The sequence below is a fragment of the Emydura macquarii genome, unplaced genomic scaffold, assembly GCF_026122565.2.
Source record: "Emydura macquarii macquarii isolate MOO-44397 ecotype Brisbane River unplaced genomic scaffold, CSIRO-AGI_Emac_v2 contig_2473, whole genome shotgun sequence".
NCBI lineage: Eukaryota > Metazoa > Chordata > Testudines > Chelidae > Emydura > Emydura macquarii.
Window position 1 is genome coordinate 29,576,500 of NW_027132610.1, and position 24,324 is coordinate 29,600,823.

Below are 24,324 nucleotides of genomic sequence, written 5' to 3' on the forward strand. Positions count from 1 at the left end.
ATGGCAATAGCAGATTTTTGTTCTAATGTGCCCTTTAAACTAGATAGGAGGGCTGAGGCAACTGGTGCAGCAGGCTTTATGCTAGCAGGAAGATACCATCTGCCATAGAATTCCTTGTGGGCCACCAACACCACAGTCCAATCACCTGAGCAGAACAAATGGACTGAATCATACATATCCTAGAATCTGGCCTGATAATTATTGGAAGTGATTTTTCTGTCATCTTATTATAAGCCTTGATATCATATACTATATGAACTCATTTCACTAGAGATAGTAGTAATAATAATAATTAATTCTTGGCTCTTGTACTGGAATTGTTTAATTGAATAAGTTTGTGAAGTTATTTCATGGGCATCCTGTTGTACTCACAACAGTCTCCCTGAGCTCATCTTCTTTCTCTGCTGTCCTGGTATTTCTGTCCTTTTCTTATCATACCTCTCCCACCTCATTTCTGTTCTTAAAGATCTTTCATTGTGGGTGAAATGGCGCTGAGGAGGAAACAAAAAGATGAGTGTGTAGCTGTTGCAGCAGTGTCTGTTCCTTTGTTGATGGAGCTCCCTCTGTGTACACTTCCTTTCCTTTTTCTCTCTATGACAGTGATGGTGAACCGTCTTGAATAAGAGGGCCAAAAGTGAAATGTTGCTGGTTATTCGATACAGACTTTAGAGGGGCATCAATTATGTTCAAACTTTCCTGTTTCTAACTATCACTCCTATTCCCTATTCTACCTTTGCCACCTAATCTGTCTCCTCTCCTTGACATTTTGCCCCTTTCACTTATTTCTTCCTGGTCTTCACCTTCCTTTCCTTGCAGTCTACTGTCATCTATCTCATTCTGGCCCTGCCTTTCTTGATGTCTGACATCAACTTGGTTACATCAGTGATCTCCACTGCTGAGCATCACTTCTACCAAGGCTCAGAACTCCATTTGTGGCACAGCCAACAGAAATGGCATCATATGCCATAGAGGTTCATCATCACTGTTTTAGGAGATGAGTGAAGTTGAGCCCTCAGTGAGAGAATCACTCTGGCCTTACACCACAAGTTTCAGCCCAATTAAAGGAGGGAACTGCGGACCAAAGCTTGATGTCTTGACCTGAAAAGGACTACATAGCGCCATGTCATTGGGCGAGCTTCATCAAGGAGGGAAAGGAAATACTGCAAACGTGAGTAAATCTTGTTTGTTTGGGCTTTATTGTGCAGTATTTTGCTTCTTATATGAATTGAAAAGCTTTTAGTTAGATCTATGTCAGATTATATGTTGACTTAAAAATTGCCACGACTATATTCATTGTTCTGTTCTTCCTGCAGCAGTTGATGACATTGCTAACACCTGAAAGGAGAATTGCACTCCTTAGCTGCACATATCATCAGCTCTTGCAGAATCTTGAAGTCTGATTTTAGCATGTAAATAAAGCTGGAATTTTTACATGTATTTTCTTTTAAACTGTAAATGTATTTACAATTTTGAAGTCTGCATTGTGTTGAGATACTGATTTGCAAGCTAACACATTCAGTTATTCACAAAAACTTCAATTTTGAGTTACTGCATGGACAATTGAACGTTTTTTCTCAATTTTTTGAATTGCTTGGACCTGCACACAAACAGTGGCATGCATTTTTAACATTTAATTTTTTAGAAATTATTCCTTTGTACATAATTTTAAGAGCTGCATATTAAATAGCTTTCTCACATTCTTTCCTTTACTGTCTTAAATCCTCAGAATCATGTGAACATATTTGAAATTATGCAAATACCCCAAGTCATGTGAAAGTTGGAGCTTTTTTATTCACATGGACATATACTGTGTGCACAAACTCCAGCCTGCTGCAACTCACACTGGAGGATTTCCACACCAAATTTGGGACCATGCAAGTGTGTGCATTATATAATTCTTTCTAACTGAAAAATGATAACTTTAAAAATATATAATTGTTTTCTATGATGGATTTTTACCATGACAGCCAAGTGGTTTTTCTCATTTTATCTTTTGGAGGCTTCTTTCTAACCCCTTAAATGTTCTGCCCACTGCAAAAAGCTAGGATGCATGGTGTCTTTCTGACTAAATTGTTTATCAGTTGTCCAGGAGTACAGCAAATGTTTTTCTTACTCTAAAAGCAAAGCATATGATCTTTGTTAAGTGTGTACTCAGTTCAAGAACGCAGAGCCCTGAAATTGTTTCCAAGCCTACATCATATATTCCACATGGCAGCATGATTTGGGCTGCTGCTGTCTCACCAGATTAACCCATCACTCTTCATTATCTTTGTAGAGGTTTTAAATTTTTTTTTTTTTAAATCTTTCTTTTTTTTTTTTTTTTAACCTCAATCATTTAAAAATTTAGATATTTTACTATGTCAACTACTGAGCCAATTTTGGAATACTGTTCCATAACTCTCATCTTTATTTCCACTTGCTGGATTGTGTGCCCTCGGACATGTGATTTAAGAAACCAAACAGAAGTCTCTGGGATTTTTCCATGGGAAAGAAATGGTTACATATATTTTGAGACACATATAGTATGCATGTCTCGGGTTCCAATCAGTGATTCTTTTCGTGGTGATTTGAGGAAAGTTCTACTCTCCTGCCTTAATTAATTAAAAAGTTTCCGTAAGATATTTGACCGTAGTGTACCAGCTTTTCCTTTAAGATGCTATAAAATACTAGGCTGTAAATATTAGCGTTACCACTGTATTACTTTTTTAATGCTTAGTATAAAAAAATTTCTTTTTGTGATAGCAGATAGTTACTTTTCTGTTAACCAAGCACAGTAACCCAATGGTTTCATAATAGGTTTATGAAGGAGCTAAAATAATATCTCAGAGGTTGCTCAAAAATAGGATTTTTCTGTCTTTGAGAATATTATGACAATTGCATCAGGAAATGTTTGCATAGATCACAATAAGATTTTTATTGTCTTATGTGCCATTGGCAGTAATTATAGTTTCAAATGTGAAAGGCCCTGTGTTGTCTTCAAGTGGACCTATTCTCCACGGCAGGAGAATAGCAATTCTAGTGGAGTTACTGTGGGAGAATTGGACTCCAGGTTTATGTGACCCTAACTTTAAAGGAACTTAATTGTAAGATCTATTGCATTGCCTCGTATTCAGGAAATAAATGAATGACCTGTTTTCAAAACTGCAATGAAAAGCAACTAAATGTCAAGACGAGCTGATGATTAATGCTATGTCTCTTGTTGTTGCGTACTTTTTATTAAATTCAGGCCTCATAGAGATCGTCCTCCCTCTTGTCCATGCCTTTTCCTTTCATTCCTTGATTTTCACAAGGAATTATTCATTTCCTGTCATTTGGATATTAGATAGCTATTTTTCCCAGAAAAGAGCTAGCTTATCCAGGACAATGCTAGTCCAACAGAATGTTTTTAAAATGGCAGCTGTCTTCAAGACTTCTTTTATCAGTGGCACAATGTAATAATTTTCTCATTTGAATTATCTGTGTGGTGGGAATATAAATGGTTTCAATTTGTAGATGCCTGTGTTTCCAAAATTTTCAATATTACTGAAGAAATCATTGTCAATTTAGAATCCAAATTTAATATGTAAAGAAGCATTTCTTTTGATTATTAGTAAATACTAAAACTAATAAAGCTATGAGGACTGTTAAAAACTTAACAGCATGCCATGCCCAATGGAAATACATCACAGAATTTAATAGAAGTCAGCAAGGAAAATGTAAAATCATTTGACTGTGGATACAAGTAGTGGAACAGGTCTTGTACAAATAATTTAGTTGCTATATTTAAGGATGGAACAAAGGACTGTTCAATTTCACTTGTAAAGAAAATGTCTTTGAAATCATTACTGAATGTGAAATAGAAGATATTATATATGTAGATTTCACCTGAGCATTTAATACTTTGTAATACATCGGCTATCTAGTGTACAGTGCCTTTATAAAGTCTGGTTGAAGAACAGAATGAAGAAGAACAGTTGAAATTTGCTTAGGGGAGGAAATAGGAAGGTTTCATTGGAAAATAAAACTGCTTAAGGTACATTGGGGTGCCCTACTGAAGTTTCTGTATTAGAATCACTTATTTACTTTTGTGCAGAAATTTTGTTACAGAAGGCATTCTTTTTGAAAATGCAAATATCTGTTGCAGAAACACAAGATAAAAGCACCAATTTTAAAAAAAGGAATAAAGATTTTTAAAGGATTAAATGAATTGGGAGTGTGGTTTTATAGGCTTGCAGTAGCTGATGAATTTCTAAATTCAGACAGCAGAGAAGCTGGGAACCGAAGCCATAGCCTATGTAAAAGAGACGCTGCATTGTAGAGAATGGAAATAGGACTTAGTGATAGTTAGATAGCACATTAAAATATTTGCATAATGTTGAGCAGCAGTATAAGAGATAAAGATTGTTTCAGGGTCATGTGTAGACATGGAGTATAAATGGACAGGAATTATTCTGGCTGTATATACTGTGCTGACACAATAATTGCGTAGTTACTATTCAAAGTCTCAAGAGGTTTCTCAGTAAATATTACAATATCATATGTTAATTCCATTTTATCCCATTAAATAAAATAGATTTTGTAGTAAATCTCACTGTAATTCTCATAATACCTGTAAATGTGCAGTTTCTGCCTGTCACCAGTATCCCATATTATTAGTAAGACTACATTTAGAATACTGTGTGTATATCAAATCATTTTATTATAGTTAGGATGATGCTAAAGCTGAAAAGATTCAACAAATGATTCAAGATTTTACTGTCAAAATTAGAGTGAGATTAGTCAGATTTGCTCATCTTGCTGTCTAGATATTGTGTGTGTGTGTGTGTGTGTGTGTGTGTGTGTGTGTGTGTGTGTGTGTGTGAATTACATAATATCTTAGAAAAACTAATTATGAGTACATCTGATAGTAATGAGTTCCTGAAAGAGAACATAAATAAAATCATCTGTTTAAGGTACTTAGTAATTTAAGGCCTAATGCTGACATTTACTTATGATGAATAATAGTACCTTACTCTATGAATAATCACATAGAAAACAGTGGGAGTGTTCACACATTCAAGTGCTACTCAGCAAGTTTAAAGCTGACAGATTTGGATCATCAGAAAAAAGAGAAATCAAAGCAGACACTGAGGAGGGAAATAGCTTATTATTAGCTGAGATAGAATACTCTTCGATTGCAATATATATATATGTGTGTATGTGTGTGTATATATATGTGTGTGTGTGTGTATATATAATTTTTAAATCCCCAAATCACTAATAGATGTACAAGGTTAAATCCTTTAAAAAGGAAAAACTCACTTTTTTGTTTTGGTTTTGATGTTGGTTTGGTGTTTTTTTTTTTTAGAGTGAGAGAGTGGAATTTAGAGGAGTCCAGTAATCCATGTGCTTATCAAAGCAGAATTTTTCCTACATATGATTTTAAGTGCTAAATCTTGAGTGCTACAGTTTCCCCTGCTATCACTTTACAGTCTAAGATAGATGTCGGTATTTTCATTATATCCAGCCTATATTTTCCTTTGATCAGTTAAGTACAGTAACACCATAATATGCCCCTGTATAGATCAGCCTAAATAAGTTATCTCTTTCTTTGGTATTCACACCTTTCAGATACTTGCAGATAGTTTTAACTCTCTTTGGTTCCAGTTCAGGAAAGATCTTAAGTATGTTCCATTGAAGACATGCTAAGGGCTGTCCTGAATCAGCTTTTTGCTGTTGATTAGCGCCTCTTTCTGCATAGTTCAAATATTACTGCCTGAGTCAACACCTAATCTTTTTTTTTTTTTTTTGCTTGTCTCTGATTTTTCTTCAACATGTTGACATCTTGCTGGTCATGTGCATAGTTGAGGGCACCTCAGTATTCCAAATGTTATGGGGGAGACAGAGGATATAACTATGGAATACTTGTGTTGCACTTCAAATTTTATATTGGTGGATAGATACTTTGTAGATTTAAAAAGGGAAAATTTGATGGACTTTTTAGTGTATTTCTTTTTTTCCATCCTCAGTTAGAGATCACAGTCTCTTTCTTTCCATATTAAGACTAAATACCACAGGAAAGTAAAATGTGGTTCTGTTTTTCATAATGGCTCAGGTTAGCCTCTTTCAGTTAATAATGGTATGACAGACATGAAATTGCTATGTAATAATCTATTAATACTGATATATAATAATGGTATGAATACTCTAAGTGGTCTGGTCAGTGAGATAAAGTTACTATATAACTATGATGGGCTATTAAAATTTCCCGAATGACTTTAACTTAATAGAGGGTTGTGGGAAGAATAAAAAGGAAGGCAACACAGTGGTCCCAGATAAGCAATATTCCAGCAAACTTTGGGGGGTAATTAAAAGACAGTGGCATACTATCATGCTCTAGGCCAAAGAGACATGGCTGTTTTGCTAGACTGGAAGTATAGAGATCAAAAGACACTAAAGAGTTAAAAAGCCTTCTGGATAAAAGAAGGGGTTGTACTCTCTCTGGAGACTGGCTAACATGGTGAGAGAGACTTTGTGAAGGTGTTACCCAAGGTTTCTCGACCCAGTAATTTTTAGTCTCTCCGAGTCAGTAACAGGAAATAAACCAGAGTACCCCAAAACTTGATAGTTACCCCACAAGTCTGAGGCAGTCTTCGGGTGAATCAGTCACAGATTTCTGGATGGCCAGTCCTTCGTCTGCACCTTGAGATCTTTCCGAACGTGTCCATGAAGCAATCAACCTCCCAACTTGCTACCTCCCTTTTATACCCCCAAAGTTACAGAGACATGTCAATCAAAAGAACGTTACATAGCTAACCAAACAAATCAATTATGGGCAGAAGCAGGAGTTAAAGAGACGTGTCACTAAAAAAAAATTGTTAAATGAGCAGTTTTTAGCTATTAGTCTGAAAGCTAGATTTCCCCATACCGACAATTCTAAAATATATCCAGACTTCCTGTTTTTCACAGATATCTCCTTCAGCATATTCAGAGAGAGAGAACACAAAAACCCAGGTTCACTTCACATGTTCACTGTCTATCCTCCTTCCCCCCCCTCCGCCCCACACTCCATTTTGGCTAGTTATGCTAAGTGCCTGCAAAGGCCTGAAAATGGCTTAAAGCAGCAAGCAGAATAGTTGTTAGTTCATCCCAATAATTGGCAGTGGCTTGAACACGTGGCTGGTTGCTCAAATGCCCCTGTACAAAGGCAGTCTAAGGAAGTCTACCTTTCCAGGCCTTGGGATTGGTAAACCTTATGTGTACAATCGGTTTTATTGTTTTAAGATCTCTTTTTGTCTGTAACAGTTTTGTTCTAAATAAATTATATTTTTACTTTAAGGAAGCTGTTTGATTGCTGATTACCATTGTCATTGCTCCTAGTGAAGGGAATAGAATTGTAGGTAGTGGACATAAATCAGACCTGATGAGATAAAAATGGCCAGTCCCAGGGGATTGCAGCCTAGGGCCTGGTCTGAGAGTGGGACAATTGAGTGGTTCTACCCAGAGCCAAGTTTTGGCTAGAGGCCTGAGACCTGGGAGGGGCTGCGCTTGACAAGACCAGGAGGAGTTAGGAGTGCAATATCTTCTGGGAACTGTGCCAAACAGCATGACAGATGAGTGGATAAGTTTCAGATTCAAATGCAGCTGTTTATCAGTCAGGATCCAGCAGTTGCTTCCAAGTACACAAAACTCTCCAGCATGCTGAGGGAGATTTGTTCTCATCCTTTTTTTATTGAAGCGGTTAGAAACAAATATTATCCGGTTTTGCTAACACATCTGTTGTTATTTCCAGCCTCACCCACCGTGGAAGATGATCATGGAATGAAGATAAAAATTAATATCTGCACATCCTAAAACAAAAGCAGTTAAGCATTGGGAGTGAATTCCTGGCCTTATTGATTTAATGGGGCCACTGGGGCGAGTATTTCACTCCAGGTGAATATAGACACCTTAAAACTGCAGTTTCTCCATGCCTGTACTCCTAGCAACCTTAATATAAACCTTCCCTGGAAAAGGCTCTTGAATTAAGTCTGCTTCCATGTATAAAACAATCACATTTCCCAAGCAAGGTGCAAGACCACAATGTTTTTTAAATCATAACTGGAAAAATAAATTGCACCCTTTCTGGGATGCAAACAAATGTATATACGGAAAGGTAAACATCTTGATGCAGATCAGTGCACCTAAGTAAAGTTTCAGTATATTATGTATATTTGTTAGCCTCAAGTGAACATGTTAACTGGATTTTCAATCTACCTCTCAGCATAAAATATAAAGATTACTACATTATATAACCAAATAGATCATAAAAGGGATACTATTGGCTGGCTGTGCAAAATGTTCGTGTTTTAAGGGGCCAGAAAAAGGATCCCTGAGGATATCAGGTAGAATCTGAAGAACTCCTGTTTCTTCCTAAGGGAATTCAAAGAGGGTTAAATCAAGTCCTCATTTTACCACTCTACTCTGGAAAAAAAATTTCTTTCATAGTGTTCAAGCTAAGCTTCAGTATATCATGGGAAGAACCCAACAAAAAGAGTGGCAGGAAAACATGTCTGTAGAATACCCAGAACGTTTATTAAAAGTCCTTAAAACATAGCAAAACCTAAAACTTAATGTAAAAGCTTACAACAGATCTTCAAATTTTGTATCTTTTTCTTTCTTTTATTTTTAAACACCCAAACCTTGCCTAGTGTTTCAACACTGACCTCTTAGATAATTGGACTGAGGCTGGTGGGTGGACTATAGTATTTAAATCCAATGGGTTTATTACAATCTATCCTATTTTAATGCAGTGAAGCTGCCATTTTGTACAAAAGATAGCAGGAAGCATAGGAAGAGAAGGAAAACCTCGATCCATTAGAAATGCACGGTCTTGGTCTTGAAGGAATTTTAAGCATCCCAGGGTTTTTTGAAACTGAGTTGGTAGGAATCTATGTGGACTTCCCAAAGAGAAGACTTTTTAAAATTCCTTGTTTTTATAATGTAGTTGGCCGGGAGAGGTGGGTTAAGCAATCTTAATCTGTCTAGGACTTCCAAGTCAAACTTAAATAGTTTAATACAAAGGCAGAAATAAATGTGCTATAGATATTGTGCCCAAAAGTAAACAGGTAGATGAAACCGGTTAGGATCCTCTTTGACTTTCTAACTATCTTCTAGAAAAACTGTTTTAGGAAACTGAAGGCTTACATTATATAGGTGCATACAGGTTTTGAGTATGGGAACCAGAATCCAAAGTTTAATGACTGAAGCCACAGTACTGAAATAATTACAGGAGAAGGTTTTTTATGATTTACACAGTAAAGAAATTCTTACTGTACCATTGAATATGTTGTTTTTTGTTTTCAAGATAAAGAGAGAGAGAATGAAAACATTCATTTACATAGGCAACTCTTACCTGTTGCAAATGTAGTGGGCAATGTGAAACAGGCAGGGTGATATAAGGTGGTAACACAGACTGAGAGGTGTGCAAGGGCAGAGATGTGAACTTCTTGCTTTTTATGGATTTAATCCTGCAACGTTTCTGTGTGTGGAACCCCCATAGATTTAAATGTCATTTCCACATGTATGCAGGCTGTGTTATGGTCAAGGCTTATGTGCATGATCCATGGCATTTGCACTGCTCCAAACCCTCATCAACACAACAAACTGATGTCATTGCATTCATTAAATTACAAATCATGTGCTAGTCAGGAATTAAGACTACCGTGACATTATTTCATTAACATGCTGTTACAGTTGACTTTTCATATGTTGTCTCAAATGGATTTCTTTGTGTGAAGTTTGTTATATTTTGAAAGGTAGTTTATGTGATTTATTGGAAGGATATTCAAACTGGGGTTAATCATACAAATCAGGGTGCGTTTTTAGGTATAATTATAGATATTTTGCTTTATGCCTAATTTGCCTTTTATGCAAATTAATCTTCTAATTTGAAAATGTTTTCAATTTTACAGTTACACTAATGTTAGTTTTCACTATTACCACCCCTTTCCTCTTCCTATCCTTTTAGTTAATCTTGTAAGAAAAACAAACATATTGCAATACATAGTTATTTTGGTGATGGTTTTATATTTTTTCTAATCCCAGACACAAATTACACTCATCACTGTATAACTTCGTTTTTCACAAAGTAACTATTGTGCAATCCCTTAATTCTTAATTAAATGATCTTCTAAACAAAGCTTCAGAGTAAAATGAAATAATATATCATCATCTTTCAGTGTTCTGCAAAAAAAATCTGATTGATAGGGCTTTAGAAGAGGACTGAAGGTATGTCTCCTAGATAATATAGAGATGGAAAAAAATTATGGTACATGGCAGTCTAGTTGAGCTCCTGCAGAACTGATCATTATAATACTTACATGAATTGAAGTGTAATTTAGTTTTCTTCCCTTCCTCTACCCTATGAGTTTGTGGATCTTTTTGGGGTATAATTTAGATTGTAGTGTTTCATGCATGATACTTCATGCAATACATCAGACCTTTGAGATAGGCGTTTAGAGATAAAGAGCTCTTTGCTAAGGAGCTAAGTCTGGATGTACTGTAGGAAATTCTCATTATGCTAGTGCAAATACTGTATGATTTATTTTGACTTTTTTTTTCAAATAAATGAACTATTGCAATAGTTAAAGAATTCTAGTATGCTCCATTCTCCCTGTCCCACACTGATTTCAAATAACTGTACAGTAGCAGTTTTTGTTTGTGCATTAAACTGATTGCTTTCTAACTACTTCAGCCTTATGTAATTTTCCTTTATGTATTCATTAATATTATTAATATTTGTTACCATAGAGACTGAGGTTCTGACTAGGATTGCCCTAGGTGTTTTGCAAACAGGTAGACGTGATCCTTGTCCCAAAGAGCTTACAATATAGGGAGACAACCAACATACAAAGATATGTGGAGATGGAGACAGTCAAATATATACAATTTTACTATAAGTATTTGGGACAGAGAGCAAATGAGAAATCTCTGTGTTTGTGACTGGAGAAAGAGGAGAGAGAGTTCTGGAGGAAGTGATAGATCACAGAGGATCATGTAGATGTTTGTAAAAGGTGGCAAGATCTTGTACAGAAAAGGAGGTGGGGGCTGGCAGGATCTTGGAGGGAGTCAAAGTTAGTAAATAATCCATTGTGAACATGACTCAGTGAGACTGAAGAAACAGTGCTGTTAGTCGAGGCATATGTGGCATAACTGAAGGACAGCAAAGTTATGTGGTCTTGAGAAGGTCTCCAGAGGTGTTCAGCAAAAGGAACAAGGAAGTGGATCTTGGAAATGAGCTAGGGTTCCTGACACAAAAGATGGACTTAGAGCTGGAAGAGGGAAGACCAATAGGAATGGAAGAATTTGATAGCAAATGCCACAACAGATTGAAGAGTTAGAGAGGCAGAGAAGTCCTAGACATAAATGGAAAGTTAGCCATGGAAGGAGGAAGGGGCGGGCAGTGGTCCAGGAGATGAAGTGCTGGTGGCAGAGCGGGAATGTAGAAATCAGAGAAGTAGTACAAGTACATAATGAAGATAAGGTCAAGTGTCCATTTTGGTGAGTGACAAAGTTGATTTAGCATTTGAGATCAAACAAGGAGGTGAAGGTGAGAAGGCAGGCAGCTAACAAGGGACAAGACTGATGAGAGTGGGGTATTGTGAACAGAGGAAAAGAGAGAGCCAGGTATTTGGCCTTGTCTATACTAGCATTTATGCCAGCAATACTATTGTTGCTCAGAGGTGTGAAAAAACACACCTCTGAGTGACATAAGTTTTGCCAGCATAAGTGCTTGTGTGAACAGCACTATGTTGGTGGGAGATGGTCTCCTGTCGACATAGCTACCCGCTGCTCGTTTAGGTGGTTTTATTGTGTCAACTGTTTTATTATGTTTTGGTACAGCTGTGCTGCTATAAGACTAGCCCTTAGTCAGAGAGAGGAGAGTGGTCAGGAAGGGATGCAGCTGCATACAGGGAAAGAAGAGGGACGAGTCGGATGGAGTGTTTAGTAGACTGTCCCTCTGTCATTATCATTTGTTACAAAGCCTCCTTTTGTTTCGCCCAAGGCTGCAAAGAAAAGGAATTTTTTTTTTATGTTTCACTATAGACTATATTGTACCAAAGCAAACTGAATTGGATTGTGTGCACTTTTAGCTCTTCACTATATTTATAAAGGAATGTCACTAAAATAAAATTTGCCTTACTCAATTTTTAGTTTTAATTTGGGCTGATCAGTTGTTTTTCTGAGGTTCCAAGGACCACAGCATTAGGAACAGAGGTTTTGTACAAGCCAGATATTCTGAAAACTCTCCTGTTGTATCTTATCAGTGACCTTTACTCTGAAGTGCTTGTCATCCTTACAACGAGACCCCATTCATTTCGAGTGAAAGGTAATTCATTCTTTAAATTATTTAGTTTCTCGGTCTTTCTTGAGGAAAGAGTATCAATCCTGTGAAATAATGTGTAGTGTTTTTCATGGTTTAGGCAACTACTGAATAGCTTCAAGCCTGACTTAGGCTGTTAAAAAGAAAATGAGATGGCTGATTCAGTACACTCTTTTGAAAAACACTACACATTGCTAAATCTTCAGCCACAATACTGTACAGTTTAGTCAGTCTATTCCAGAGAAACCTACATTTAACCTACAGACCAGGCTAATTCTTCACTCTTAAGAAGGGTAGTCTTTTTATTTTGGGGTTGAAGACTTTGGCAGGGAAATCTTAGATTGCATCTATCTTCACTCTCTTGGCAAGTAAATAAATGTATACAAACTTTTTGCTTTCAGTTCTGCAGATTCCCTAACTTAGAAAGAAAGAGGGAAACATTAACAAAAACTGAAAATTGACAATGATGAAAAAATTAGGATGCTTTCCTATTAAAGATTTCAGCATCTCAAAGTTTAAATAATTTCACACTGAGAATATTAAAAGTCTGATTGTGATACAAAGTAGGATTTCATGATTGAGGTCCTAAGACTTACTTTATGTCAGTTTATATTATATTGTAAATCTTATAGTATTTTCTTTGCTATGGAAAGAAACTGTATTTTATAAAACTCAGTGTTGCAGAAATGAAAGTGTATTAATTAGGTGGTGAAATGTCATTGTTAACTGCGGTTGTTTTATCTGCAAATTTAGAGTAACCAACCCTGATACTTGTTTGTTTTCAAGAACATGAATCTAATGGCAATAATACATAGATTGGTAAATAGCGCAGAGTTCTGTGATTTGTGAAAGGTGTTTTTCCCCCTCCCACTCAACTTTTTTGGTAAGCTTTTTACAATACAATAGTTACCTAAAATGATTGACAGAAGGCAACCTTGTAGGTGGATAGCTGAAAAGGATTTCATTGCATAGGCCATCAACACATTTGTTTTGTCAAACATATTTGATAACAGATGTTAAGTGAACTGTATTCTTGAAAGAGACTCTTCATCCATTACGTTGTTTTCCATTGTCCCACTCAACTGCTGTCCAGTTAATATCTACTATGGAAGTTTTAATTTGTCACTAACAAAAAATAAATTAAAAAAAGGTGCACTTGACATGAAAAGAAACTCATGAGGATATTGTTCAGGGGCCATGTTTATTTGAACTGTGTTTTGACATAGAAACTTTTTAAAGGGTAGAGGAAGGAGATGCAGCATGGTTTGGGGACAGGAACAGTTACATCCTTTAAACTCAGGGACTGCAAGGAATAAGAGGATCTAATGCTGCCAGTGGTTCTAGATTCCCCATAGTGGACTGGGGCAATAGTACCCCAAATCCTTCAGAGTTGACCCCATGTAGGAGGAGTTCATTCTATAGTCGTCAAATGATGCCTCAATACATGCTTACCTTATGCTCCAGGAGGCATTGTGCTCCTGGGTGATTCTAAGAGCTTCCTCTTCTTCAAACTCAATTCTGCAGTGTTGAAAAGCCACAATCGAGCCCTTAACTTTATTGCACTTTCCTCAGAATGAGTAAGAAAGACCTAAAGGGAGGTACTTCAGAGACAATCCTTTATTTTTCCATAGCATCTTCTATTCATATTCAAAGTTCTTTACTAACATCAGTTAACTGAGCCTTGCAAGACCCCTTTGAAGTAGGCAAGTATTTTATCCCCATTTTGCTAATAAGGAAATTGAGGCACAAAGAGATTAAGTGACTGGTCAGAATTCAAAAAGGAAGTTGGTGTCAGAGCCAGGAGTAGAACCCCAATTTTCTGACTCCTGATCCTCAGACTTAACCACAAAACCAATATAAAGCAACTGTTAAAGAACTAAAAAATTTCAAAACAGAATTATATCACAGAATTGATGTACCTTCATAAACACTGACCAACTTCTATGGAAGTGAAACTATTTTTCCCACTCTGTCTCATGTACTAAGAGCTATCAACCACTTTTGTTCTGTTGCCAAAGATTATTTGAGGGACTAAATAATTGCCCAGAACCCTTTCAGAGATAAACTATTGAAATATAGATACAACTTCAAGGAAAGGCTAAAAATCTTACAGATAACAAAAGGTGAAATATCCAAATCCTCAGTTCCCAACCTGAAGTCTGAACATTTTTGACTAAGGCACAAAAGGTTGTGCAATAACTGGTAGCCTAAACTCTTAAGGAGTGAAAGCTATCTTTTAGTCAAGACAGTGTTCGTGTTAACTCAAGTAATTTTGCTCACTTCAGTAGTTCGTTTATCCTTCAGATTAAGTAGGAACAGGTGTCCAGATGATAAAAATAACTGCCCTTTTGCGTCTTTCTACATATTCCTACATTTGTCCTTCTGTTCTTCTATAATTAATGTGAAAAGTTATACATTCCTAATACACTATTGCAAAACATTTTGAGATACTTTGTATGAAAGACAGATTAATCACCCTTCTTCCCCCTTCTACTTCACATTCTTTTTACTTCTTTTCTCACTATTAGTTTGTGAGAAATTAATGTTGCTAATGTTATTTCATGTTATGAAGAAAGTGGTATTAGGTGCAATCTGCAATATATTGATTTGAATGAACTTTTATTCCAGAACCCATTTGTTCTCTGCCTTTGGATATGGTGAATCCATAAGATGTTTAAAAACAAAAAAAAATCGACATATCTCTTCTATGTCCATACAGGAAATTCTGCTATCTTCTCTTGAATAGCAATTTTAGGCTGCCCCCTCCCTTCATAGGGCAATCAATCCATTTGTGCTCCAGGAAACTTAGCTATGTCCAAGAACCTAGTTTATAAAAAGGGGACCTTCATCTGAGCAGCTGGACAGCTAAAAAGGAAAAATCTTTGAAAATAATATGCATTTCTAAAACAACTTCCAAATCATTGTCTGGTTAGAAAAGAGATTGCAAATTAATTTCCTGGATAAATGGAATAGATTTGTCCTTTGATAAACAAAAGACATCTCTCTTGTTCTCTCTCTGTTTTGTAATGGAACACTTCGCTGTTTTTCACTTAACTCTTAACTGTACAGTGTATTGTAGGAGAGGAAAAGCTTGATACCATGTCAGTTCTAAAAACTTGTGGCTTCTTAACTGAACTTTTAAGAAACCTCCTCAATTATAGTATTTGACAGAATTAAAGGTGCTCGTTCTTCTTCTTTTTATCCTAGTTTTCTCCCTTGTCCTCTTTTTTGTACTGGTTTATGTTCCTATGCATGATGAGGAAAACACCCAGCAAGAGCGAAACAAAAGTGATTTACTCACCGTGCAGGACTCTCTTTTTCAAGTGGCTTTCTTAATACACCTATTCCTAACATTTCCCTATAGCCCTTTATTAGCCTTTTGCACTATAAAGTTATGCATTAGTCTCCTCTAGTTTGTGTTCTGTGATGGATAACATAGGATTAAGGATTGCATCAACCAAAAGTGTCCCCTTTTTCAACTTTTCACAGTCCCACTATCCCGCTGTCTGATAAACTCCTAGTACAAAAATAACTCCTTTCTTGAACTGAATGTGCTGTGTTTGAGCAGGGGATTTCTCTTTGAGGCATCAAATCAGAAATTAATGCAACCTATCTTGGTCATTTTGCCAGTCCCCAGAGCAAGATTATTTTCTACAGTATGCTTATTAGTGCTTCATCCAGGATAGTTTTAATATCCCAAGAAATTGAGCTTCCACCACTTTGTGCTAGAGACTATTTAACAGTCATAGATTCCAAGGTCTGGTAGGGACCATTGTGATAACCTAATCTGACCTCCTGTATAACACAGGCTAGAGAACTTCCCCAAAATAATGTCCCGAGCACATCTTTTAGAAGAACATCCAATCTTGATTTAACTATTCTCAGTGATGGAGTATCCACCATGACCTTTGGTAAATTGTTCCAATGGTTAAATTACCTTGACGGTTAAAAATATACTTATTTCCAGTCTGAATTTGTCTAGCTTTATGTTCCAGCCGTTGGATCACATTATACCTTTCTCTGGTAGATTGAAGAGACGATTATTAAATACTTGTTCCCCATGTAGATACTTACAGACTATAATCAAGTCACCCCTTAAACTTCTCTTTGTTACGTTAAATAGATTGAGCTCTTTCACTATAAGGCATGTTTTTTAACCCTTTCATTTTCATGGCTCTTCTCTGAACCCTCTCCCATTTTTCAAAATCCTTCTTGAATTGCGGACACCAGAACTGGACACACTATTCCAGCAGTGGTCACATTAGTGCCAAATATAGAGAGAAAATAACCTCTCTACTCCTACTCGAGATTCCTCTATTTATGCATACCAGGATTGGATTAGCTCTTTTGGCCACAGTATCACACTGAGAGTTCATGTTCTACTGATTATCCATGATGACCCCCAAATCTTTTTCAGAGGCACTACTTAACAGGAGCGAGTCCCCCCTCCTGTAAGTATGGCTTTACATTCTTTGTTCCTAAATGTATACATGTACATTTAGCTGTATTAAGCCGCATATTGTTTGCTTGCACCCAGTTTTCCAAGCAATCCAGATCACCCTTAATCAGGGACCTGTCTTCTTCATTATTCTCCATGGTCTCATGGTCAGGACTTTTTTCCTTATAATAAACCTCAATTTTCTCTTTGTCATCCCATTTCTCCTGATTATTACCTCTTGTGCCACTTGAAATAATTCTTCCCCATCCTTAATGTATACACCCTTTAGCTATTATAGACAGCTAACATTTTGCCCCTGAAAATATTCTTAGAGAAGCTACATATTTAGCTCTTTTAATCTACCTTCATAAATCAATCTCTCCACCCCCTAATTATTTGTGTTGCTCTTCGGTGAACTCCCTGTAATTTGTCAATATCTTTCTTGTTTTTTGGTGCTCAGGACAGAATACAATATTCTAGGTGTGTAATTACTTCTCTATGCTATTACTTAATGCCTCTTGAATATACAGAGGCAATTTTTATTACCACAGCACATTGCAAATTCATTTCTAATTTGCTGTCCACTGTTGCTTCAGTATTTCTCCCCAGATTTCTTTGCTTGCATTGTTTCATGTTGAATTTCTCTTTGCTACTTTCTGTCTATGTCTAATCTTTCAAGGGCCAGTTTCTTCAGCTTTCACTGATTTTTGCCAAAATTATCTTGCTTCTTGATTTTGTTGCTAGGATGATTTTTGGAAAAGAATTTGTACTTTATGCATGTATGTCTCTTCTTCAAGTCTTTCATACCTTTTCCTGCTGTTTCTGAGATCCAGTTTCGAGACTTGTCACATTTTTGCTATTTGATTTCCTAGTTTTGAAAATATTTGAAAGAGTGATCCAGTATGGCAGTTTCCATGTCAGTGGTAGTTTCCTCAGTGATTATCAGCATAGAAGCAGCAGTTTCTATTAATATATAATTGATTCATTTACTCTCTACATTTAAAACAATGCTGTTTACCTGCAGGAGGAAGACGAAGATGCTTATGAACAAACTCTAGAGTTCCGCAGAGGAGGTGATGGTCAGCCAAGACGGTCCACACGACCAACCCAACAGTTCTATCAACCGCCAAGGGCTAGAAATTGATAATAGGAAAAATAAAAGGTAAATATGTTGTAGTGACATTTTATTTATGGGTTTCAGTTTCAACAAAAGTATATCCAGTGTGGCAAAACATCCAGTGTTATCATATGACTTGTTCAAAATTACCACAGTTAAAAAAAAACAAAAAACCAACTTTGTGGAATTATTTCTGAAGCTTTGTGAATTACATGATTGCCTTGGGGCCTTCTGAGTTGAATTGTCAACGTTGGGCAGGTTGAAAAAATACAATAAATTACAGTAATTTCTATTATAAGATACTAGGCCCAAATTTACAATTTAAAGTACAAGTTAAAGTTTTAAAGGAAAAAATATGGGTGTTTCTTATAAAAAGTCTTATTAAAATAAGTAAGCAATAACACATGACATGGCCTGCTTTATATTGTAATAATGGTATTTTTCAGAAGTATTATGAGGCATAAGCTAAAAACCCGCACTTAGAAAGGACTGTTATTACAGCTTAATGCATGTACTAGAGTGTTTTAATGTTTTTGTAAAATACTTGTTTTAATAATTATAGTACATTTTCTTTTAAAAATATTTTGTCAAGGTGGTAATAAAAGAACCTAATATATAATCTTTAAAATAAAGTTTTACTGTTAATATTTGTTTTTTCCAGAATCAACCCTTTGCAATCAGGAAAGGAAAAAGCTTTTACAAAACATTTTTTTAACCTATTTTGCTTTGATTGAGTTGTTTTTTCCCTTAACTATAAAGAGTTAATATCTTTTCGGTTGTGAATTATGCGTACATAGCATGCAATTCTGTAGACAGAACAGAGACAGATGAAAAATATATCTAGTGTTTTTGTTCCTAAATGTTTTGATTAGGTGTACCTAAATACTGACAGCAATGTATTGCACCGAATGCAGTATGTATGATTACCCTGTGGGCAGGTGGCCTATGTGTGCCTTCAGTGCAAGCAACTCATAGCTCTCAGAGCCAAGTATGGGCTCTTGAGACCAGAGTGGCTGAACTGGAGATGCTAAAGGAGACAGAGGGGTACATAGATGAGATTTCTGGGACACAGTAGAGCAGTCCCGCCCCCAGTCTGACAGCCTCTGTGCTGTTGAGGAGAATGAAAGTCTTGGGGAAGGAGAACATAAAGCTGGAGCAAATTGAAACAATCCTGTAGTTGGGACCCTCCTTGCAGATGTCATGGTATTCTCTCTCACTCAGAATACCCCTCCAGGGAGGGAACCCCAGTTATTGGAAGACACAGGTAATACTAAGAGGGTGGAATTCAATTATTAGAAATATAAATAGTTGAGTTTGTGATGACCGGGAGAACTGCATGGTGATTTGCCTGCTGGGTGCAAAGGTGTACACCTCTCAAGACATCTAGATAGACTTACGTGCAGTGCTGGGGAGTAGCTGGTGTCTATGGCATATGTAAGTACTAGTGACATAGGGAAAGGTAGGAGAAAGGTCTAGGAAGTCTAAGAAAGAGATTGAAGTCCAGGACCTCCATGGTAGCATTATCTGAAATGCTTCCAGTTCCACACACAGGGCCACTTAGACAGGCACAACTTCAGAGTCTCAATGAGTGGATGAGACAATGGTATTTGGAGAAGGGATTTAGGTTTATTAGGAACTGGGAAACCTTTTGGGAAAGGGGAGCCTATACAGGAAGGATGGGCTCCACCTAAACCAAAATGGAATCAGATTCCTGGCATGCAAAATTTAAAAAAATCGTAGAGAAGTTTTTAAACTGAGGGTGGTGGGAAAGCTGACAGGTGTGGAAGAGCACATGGTTCAAACAGACACATCCCTTAGGGGAGGGTTTATTAATGGGCATATTTTATATCCTAGTAAAGAGGAGAGGATAGAAACTGCTAACATACAGGTAGGAATTGAAGAGAAACAGACAAAAAACAGTCCCATTCAATTACGTCACATAAAGGCAGACAGCTAAATATTGACAAATTTTATAAGTGCTACAAATGCAAGAAGTGTAATACTAAGATGGTGAACTTGAATGCCTAGTATTAAATGATATAATGGGCACCGCGGAAACTTGGTGGAATGATGATAATCATTTGGACACAGGTAATACCAGGATACAAAATAGAGAGGAATGACAGAGTAGGTTGTGGTAGTTGCAAAACATATGTGAAAGAAAACATACTGTCCAATATGGTAAAAATCTTAAATGAATCTAACAGTACAATAGAATCTCTATGGATATAAATTCCATGCTTGAATAATAGAGAGTATAGCAGTAGAAATACAGTACAGACCACCTGACCAGAATGGTGATCGTGAAATGCTTAGGAGGATTAGAGTGGCTACAAAATAATTTTTTTAAAAAACAACCAGCAATAATGGGTGATTTCAACTATCTTCATGCTTAGTGGGAAAATATCACCTCAGTAAGGGATGCAGAAATAAAATTTCCAGACACCATTAATGACTGCTTCTTGGAGTGGCCAGGTCTGGAAGCAACAAAGGGAGAGGTAATCCTTGATTTAGTCCTGAGCAGCAGGATCTGGTCCAAGAGGTGAGTATAGCTGAACTGCTCAGTAATAGCAACCATAATGTAATTAAATTTAACATCTTTTTAGGGAGAAAAATACCAAAGAAACCCACCACAGTAGAATTTAACTTGAAAAAGTGGAACTACACAAAATGAAGAGGTTAATTAAACAGAAATGAAATACTTGCAAGCTGCATGGAAATTTTTAAAAACACTGTTATAGACACACAAACTCTCTCTCTCTCTCTCTCTCTCTCTCTCTCTATCTATATATATATATATATATATATATATTAAAAGCACAAAAAAGTTTTAAAAAAAATGCCACCATGCCTAAACAATAAACTAAAAGACACAGTTAGAGGCAAAAAGACATCTTTTAATAATTGGAAATCAAATCCTACTGAGGAAAATAAAAAAGAGTATAAACTCTGGCAAGTAGGGCGTAAAAGTATAATTAAGGAGGCCAAAAAAGAATTAGAATAGCAACTAGCAAAAGACACAAAAACTAACAGGAAAAAAAAGTACATCATGATCAGGAAGCCTGCCAAACAATCAGTCGGACCACTGGATGATTGAGGTGCTAAAGAAGCACTCAAGGTAAATAAGGCTGTTGGTGGTGGTTAGCTAATGTTATCCCAATTTTTTAAAAAGGCTCTAGAAGCAATCCTGGCAATTATAGGCCAGTAAGCCTAACTTCGGTACCAGGCAAATTGGTTGAAACTATAGTAAAGAACAGAATTATCAGACACACAGGTGAGCCTGATATGTTGGAGAAGACTAACACAGCTTTTGCAAGTGTACTTAGATCTAAGTGTATTTAGATTTTCAGAAAGCCTTTGACAAGGTCCCTCACCAAAGGCTCTTGAGCAAAATAAAGTTATGGGATAAGAGGAAAGGTCCTCTCATGGATCAGTTACTAGTTAAAAGATAGAAAACAAGGGTCAGGAATAAATGGTCCGTTTACACAATGTAGAGAGGTAAATAGCGGGGTCCCGAAGGATTTGTACCGGAACCAATGCTTTTCAACATATTCATAAATGATCTGGAAAAAGGGTATACTATGAGGTGGCAAAGTTTGCAAACAATACAAAATTACTCAAGATAGTTAAGTCCAAAGCAGACTTCAAAGAGTTACAAAGTGATCTCCTGAGTAACTAGGCAAAAATAGCAGTTATAATTCAATGTGGATATATGCAAAGTTATGCACAGTGGAAAATGTAATCTCAACTATACCTAGAAAATGATGGGGTCCAAATTAGCTGTCACCACTCAAGAAGGAGATCTTTGAGTCATGGTGGATAGTTTTCTAAAAACGTCCATGCAATGTGTAGCTGTAGTCAAAAAAGCTTACAGAACGTTAGGAACCATTAGAAAAAGGATAAATAAGACATAAAATATCATAATGTCACTATATAAATCCATCGTATGCTCACACCTGGAATACAGTGTGCAGTTCTGGTCATCCTGTCTCAGAAGAGATATATTAGAATTAGAAAAAGTACAGAGGGGAACAAAAATGATTAGAGATATGGAGCAGCTTCCATATGAGAAGATATTAAAAAGACTGGGACTGTTCAGCTTAAAAAAGCGATGAGTAGGGAGATATGATAAAAGTCTATAAAATCAGGAATGGCATGGAGAAAGTGAAAGGAAGTGTTATTCACCCATTCACATAACACACAAATCAGGGGTCACCCCATGAAATTAGTAGGCAGCAAGTTTAAAACAAACACAAGGAAATACTTCTTCACACAACACAGAGTCAGCCTGTGGAATTAATTGCTATGGGATGTTGTGAAAGCAAAAAGTATAACAGGGTTCAAAAAAGAATTAGGTAAGTTCATGGAGGATAGGTCCATCAATGGCTGTTAGCCAAGATGGACAGTGATACAATCTCCTCTTTTGGGTGTCCCTAAACCTCCAACTGCTAGAAGCTGGGACTTGATGAGAAGATATGTATTACTTGATAAATTGCCCTGTTCTGTTCACTGCCTCTGAAGCATCTGGCACTGGCTACTGTTGGAAGACTGGGCTAGATGGATCATTGGTCTGATTCATTATGGTCATTCACATATTCTTATGACAGTTCAGTGGATAGAATGGGTTTTTTCTCTTGTGGATTTTGGTTTGAGGAATAGAATAACTCTTTTATACAGACAAAGACAAAAAAGTAAACAAAAATTGTTTTGAAAATTTCCCCATAATTTATAAAAATTATGTTTTAAATATTAGTACTGATAAGTGTCCCATATTGGCCAACCAGCCATCTTCTGGATCCCCTTCTACTCAGTAGCAGTAGGAACTGCTCCTGTTGTTTTTTCCTGTCCAGATGCCTACTCCTTCTATTCCATATCCAGTGGCCCAAAGTTTCCCCTCAGATATGTGGGTGAAATTCCTACTAAAATCAGTGTTGTCTTCCTTTGTCCAAGACTCCCACACTCCAGTCCGTCCATGAACAATGTACACAGCCAAGTAATTTTTCTTTTTTTATTGACTCACTGAGCCCAGCAAAGAGAATCTAAACTCCAGCATTAGCGTCTAGTCAGTGAGCCCAACATGGGATTGTCAGGTGAAAGGCTACCTGACTCCAACACAAAACATATCGCATAAAAATCTTCACTGTGATCAGAATCTTTAGCAAAGATCTCTTTGCAGCTATAGTTAATTCATTATTTTAAAACTGAGATGATTCAGCCTCAGAAAATATAACTGACATCTATGCTAACAAATTAAAAAGGCAAAAACCGTACTTTCTCTTAGACCCCCAAAAAGCATGATGTTAATAAATTAAAACAACAATATGGTGACTATTAACAGCTGAGTTATCAAGCATGCCCTGCTTGTTAGCTTTTTTCTTACTTGTGGATTTTGTAAATCCTTCATTCTTTAAGTGTTGATCAAAAGTCTATTATGAGTGATGTGAGCTGCATTAAGTCGCATCATGTTTGGTGAGCATCTTTTTCTCTTGCCTCTTATTTTCTTGTATGTTTATTTTTACTAAGCAAGTACTTTAATTTGTGATTGGTTTCTGCTGTCCTCTTTCTCCTTTACGTGGCTCTGAGTATATTGCTCTAAATTCCATTGCAAGGTCTATCTTCTAGAGTGTTTTCACTATAGACTTTGCCTGGACTGTAACTTGGGTGTTGACCCAAACCATCTTCCATCCACACAGAAAAACCTCTAACCTGGGTTTGAGGGTGCTTTAAGCTAGGTTAGCAGCCATAGCTGAAGGGTTAGGCTTCAGCTTCTGTTTCACTTCATCCTGGGCTGAAAAATCTGCCTACTTTGCAGTGAGAATGCAGGCTAATTAAGCCTGGGTGATGTTAGTTCTTCAGTTGTATCCCACAATTCCACCTGGGCTGTGCTTCTCATCTAACTCTTCCCATCTTCTGCCTTGCATTTTAATCCCATGTTTGCTTGTTCCATTTCTGCTGCATTTTTATACCATTTGAACAGGGATGCCGTCCAAGAAATCTTTCTCCCATTCTGCCAGTTGGTCAAAAGCTGACACCAGGCTTCTGGTAAAGCTGTGTGTATGATATCAGTCAGACCCAAAATTCAGAGAATATACCCTAAACCAACAGTTCTCTGACGATAACTCTGTGGAGCTGGCAGCAGGAGGTATTGAGCAGATGGAATCTCAGTGAGGGGACATGTTCTCCCATTTATAGAGTGGTTCGATTGAATACACTGCATGGGATATCCTGCTAGAAATCCAGCCCAGGGCATAGGCTGATACAGCGCTAATGTGGATGCAGCCACATGGGTCTGGCATGGGTAGGCTTTGAAGTGGGGATGTTCCACCCACGCTGGCTTAGCCCAGGCTAACTCTGCAGTGAACAACACTAGTGTTTCTAAGGTGTAAAGCTAAAGATTTTCTTTGTCTGATCATATGCTAAAATACCCTACTTTCTTGGGAATTATCC

The 24,324-nt window shown here is 36.9% G+C and overlaps 1 protein-coding gene across 3 annotated transcripts in view; it reads left to right on the forward strand.

The window, feature by feature from the left end:
• Positions 1 to 24,324, forward strand: part of TDRD3 (tudor domain containing 3) — a 208,888-nt gene that overhangs the window by 176,736 nt on the left and 7,828 nt on the right. For all 3 annotated transcript variants that reach the window (XM_067563207.1, XM_067563208.1, XM_067563209.1), the window contains one exon: positions 17,785 to 17,922. In XM_067563207.1, coding sequence (XP_067419308.1) covers positions 17,785 to 17,904 — 120 coding nt within the window. In that variant the 3' untranslated portion in view covers positions 17,905 to 17,922. The remainder of the gene's footprint in view (positions 1 to 17,784; positions 17,923 to 24,324) is intronic.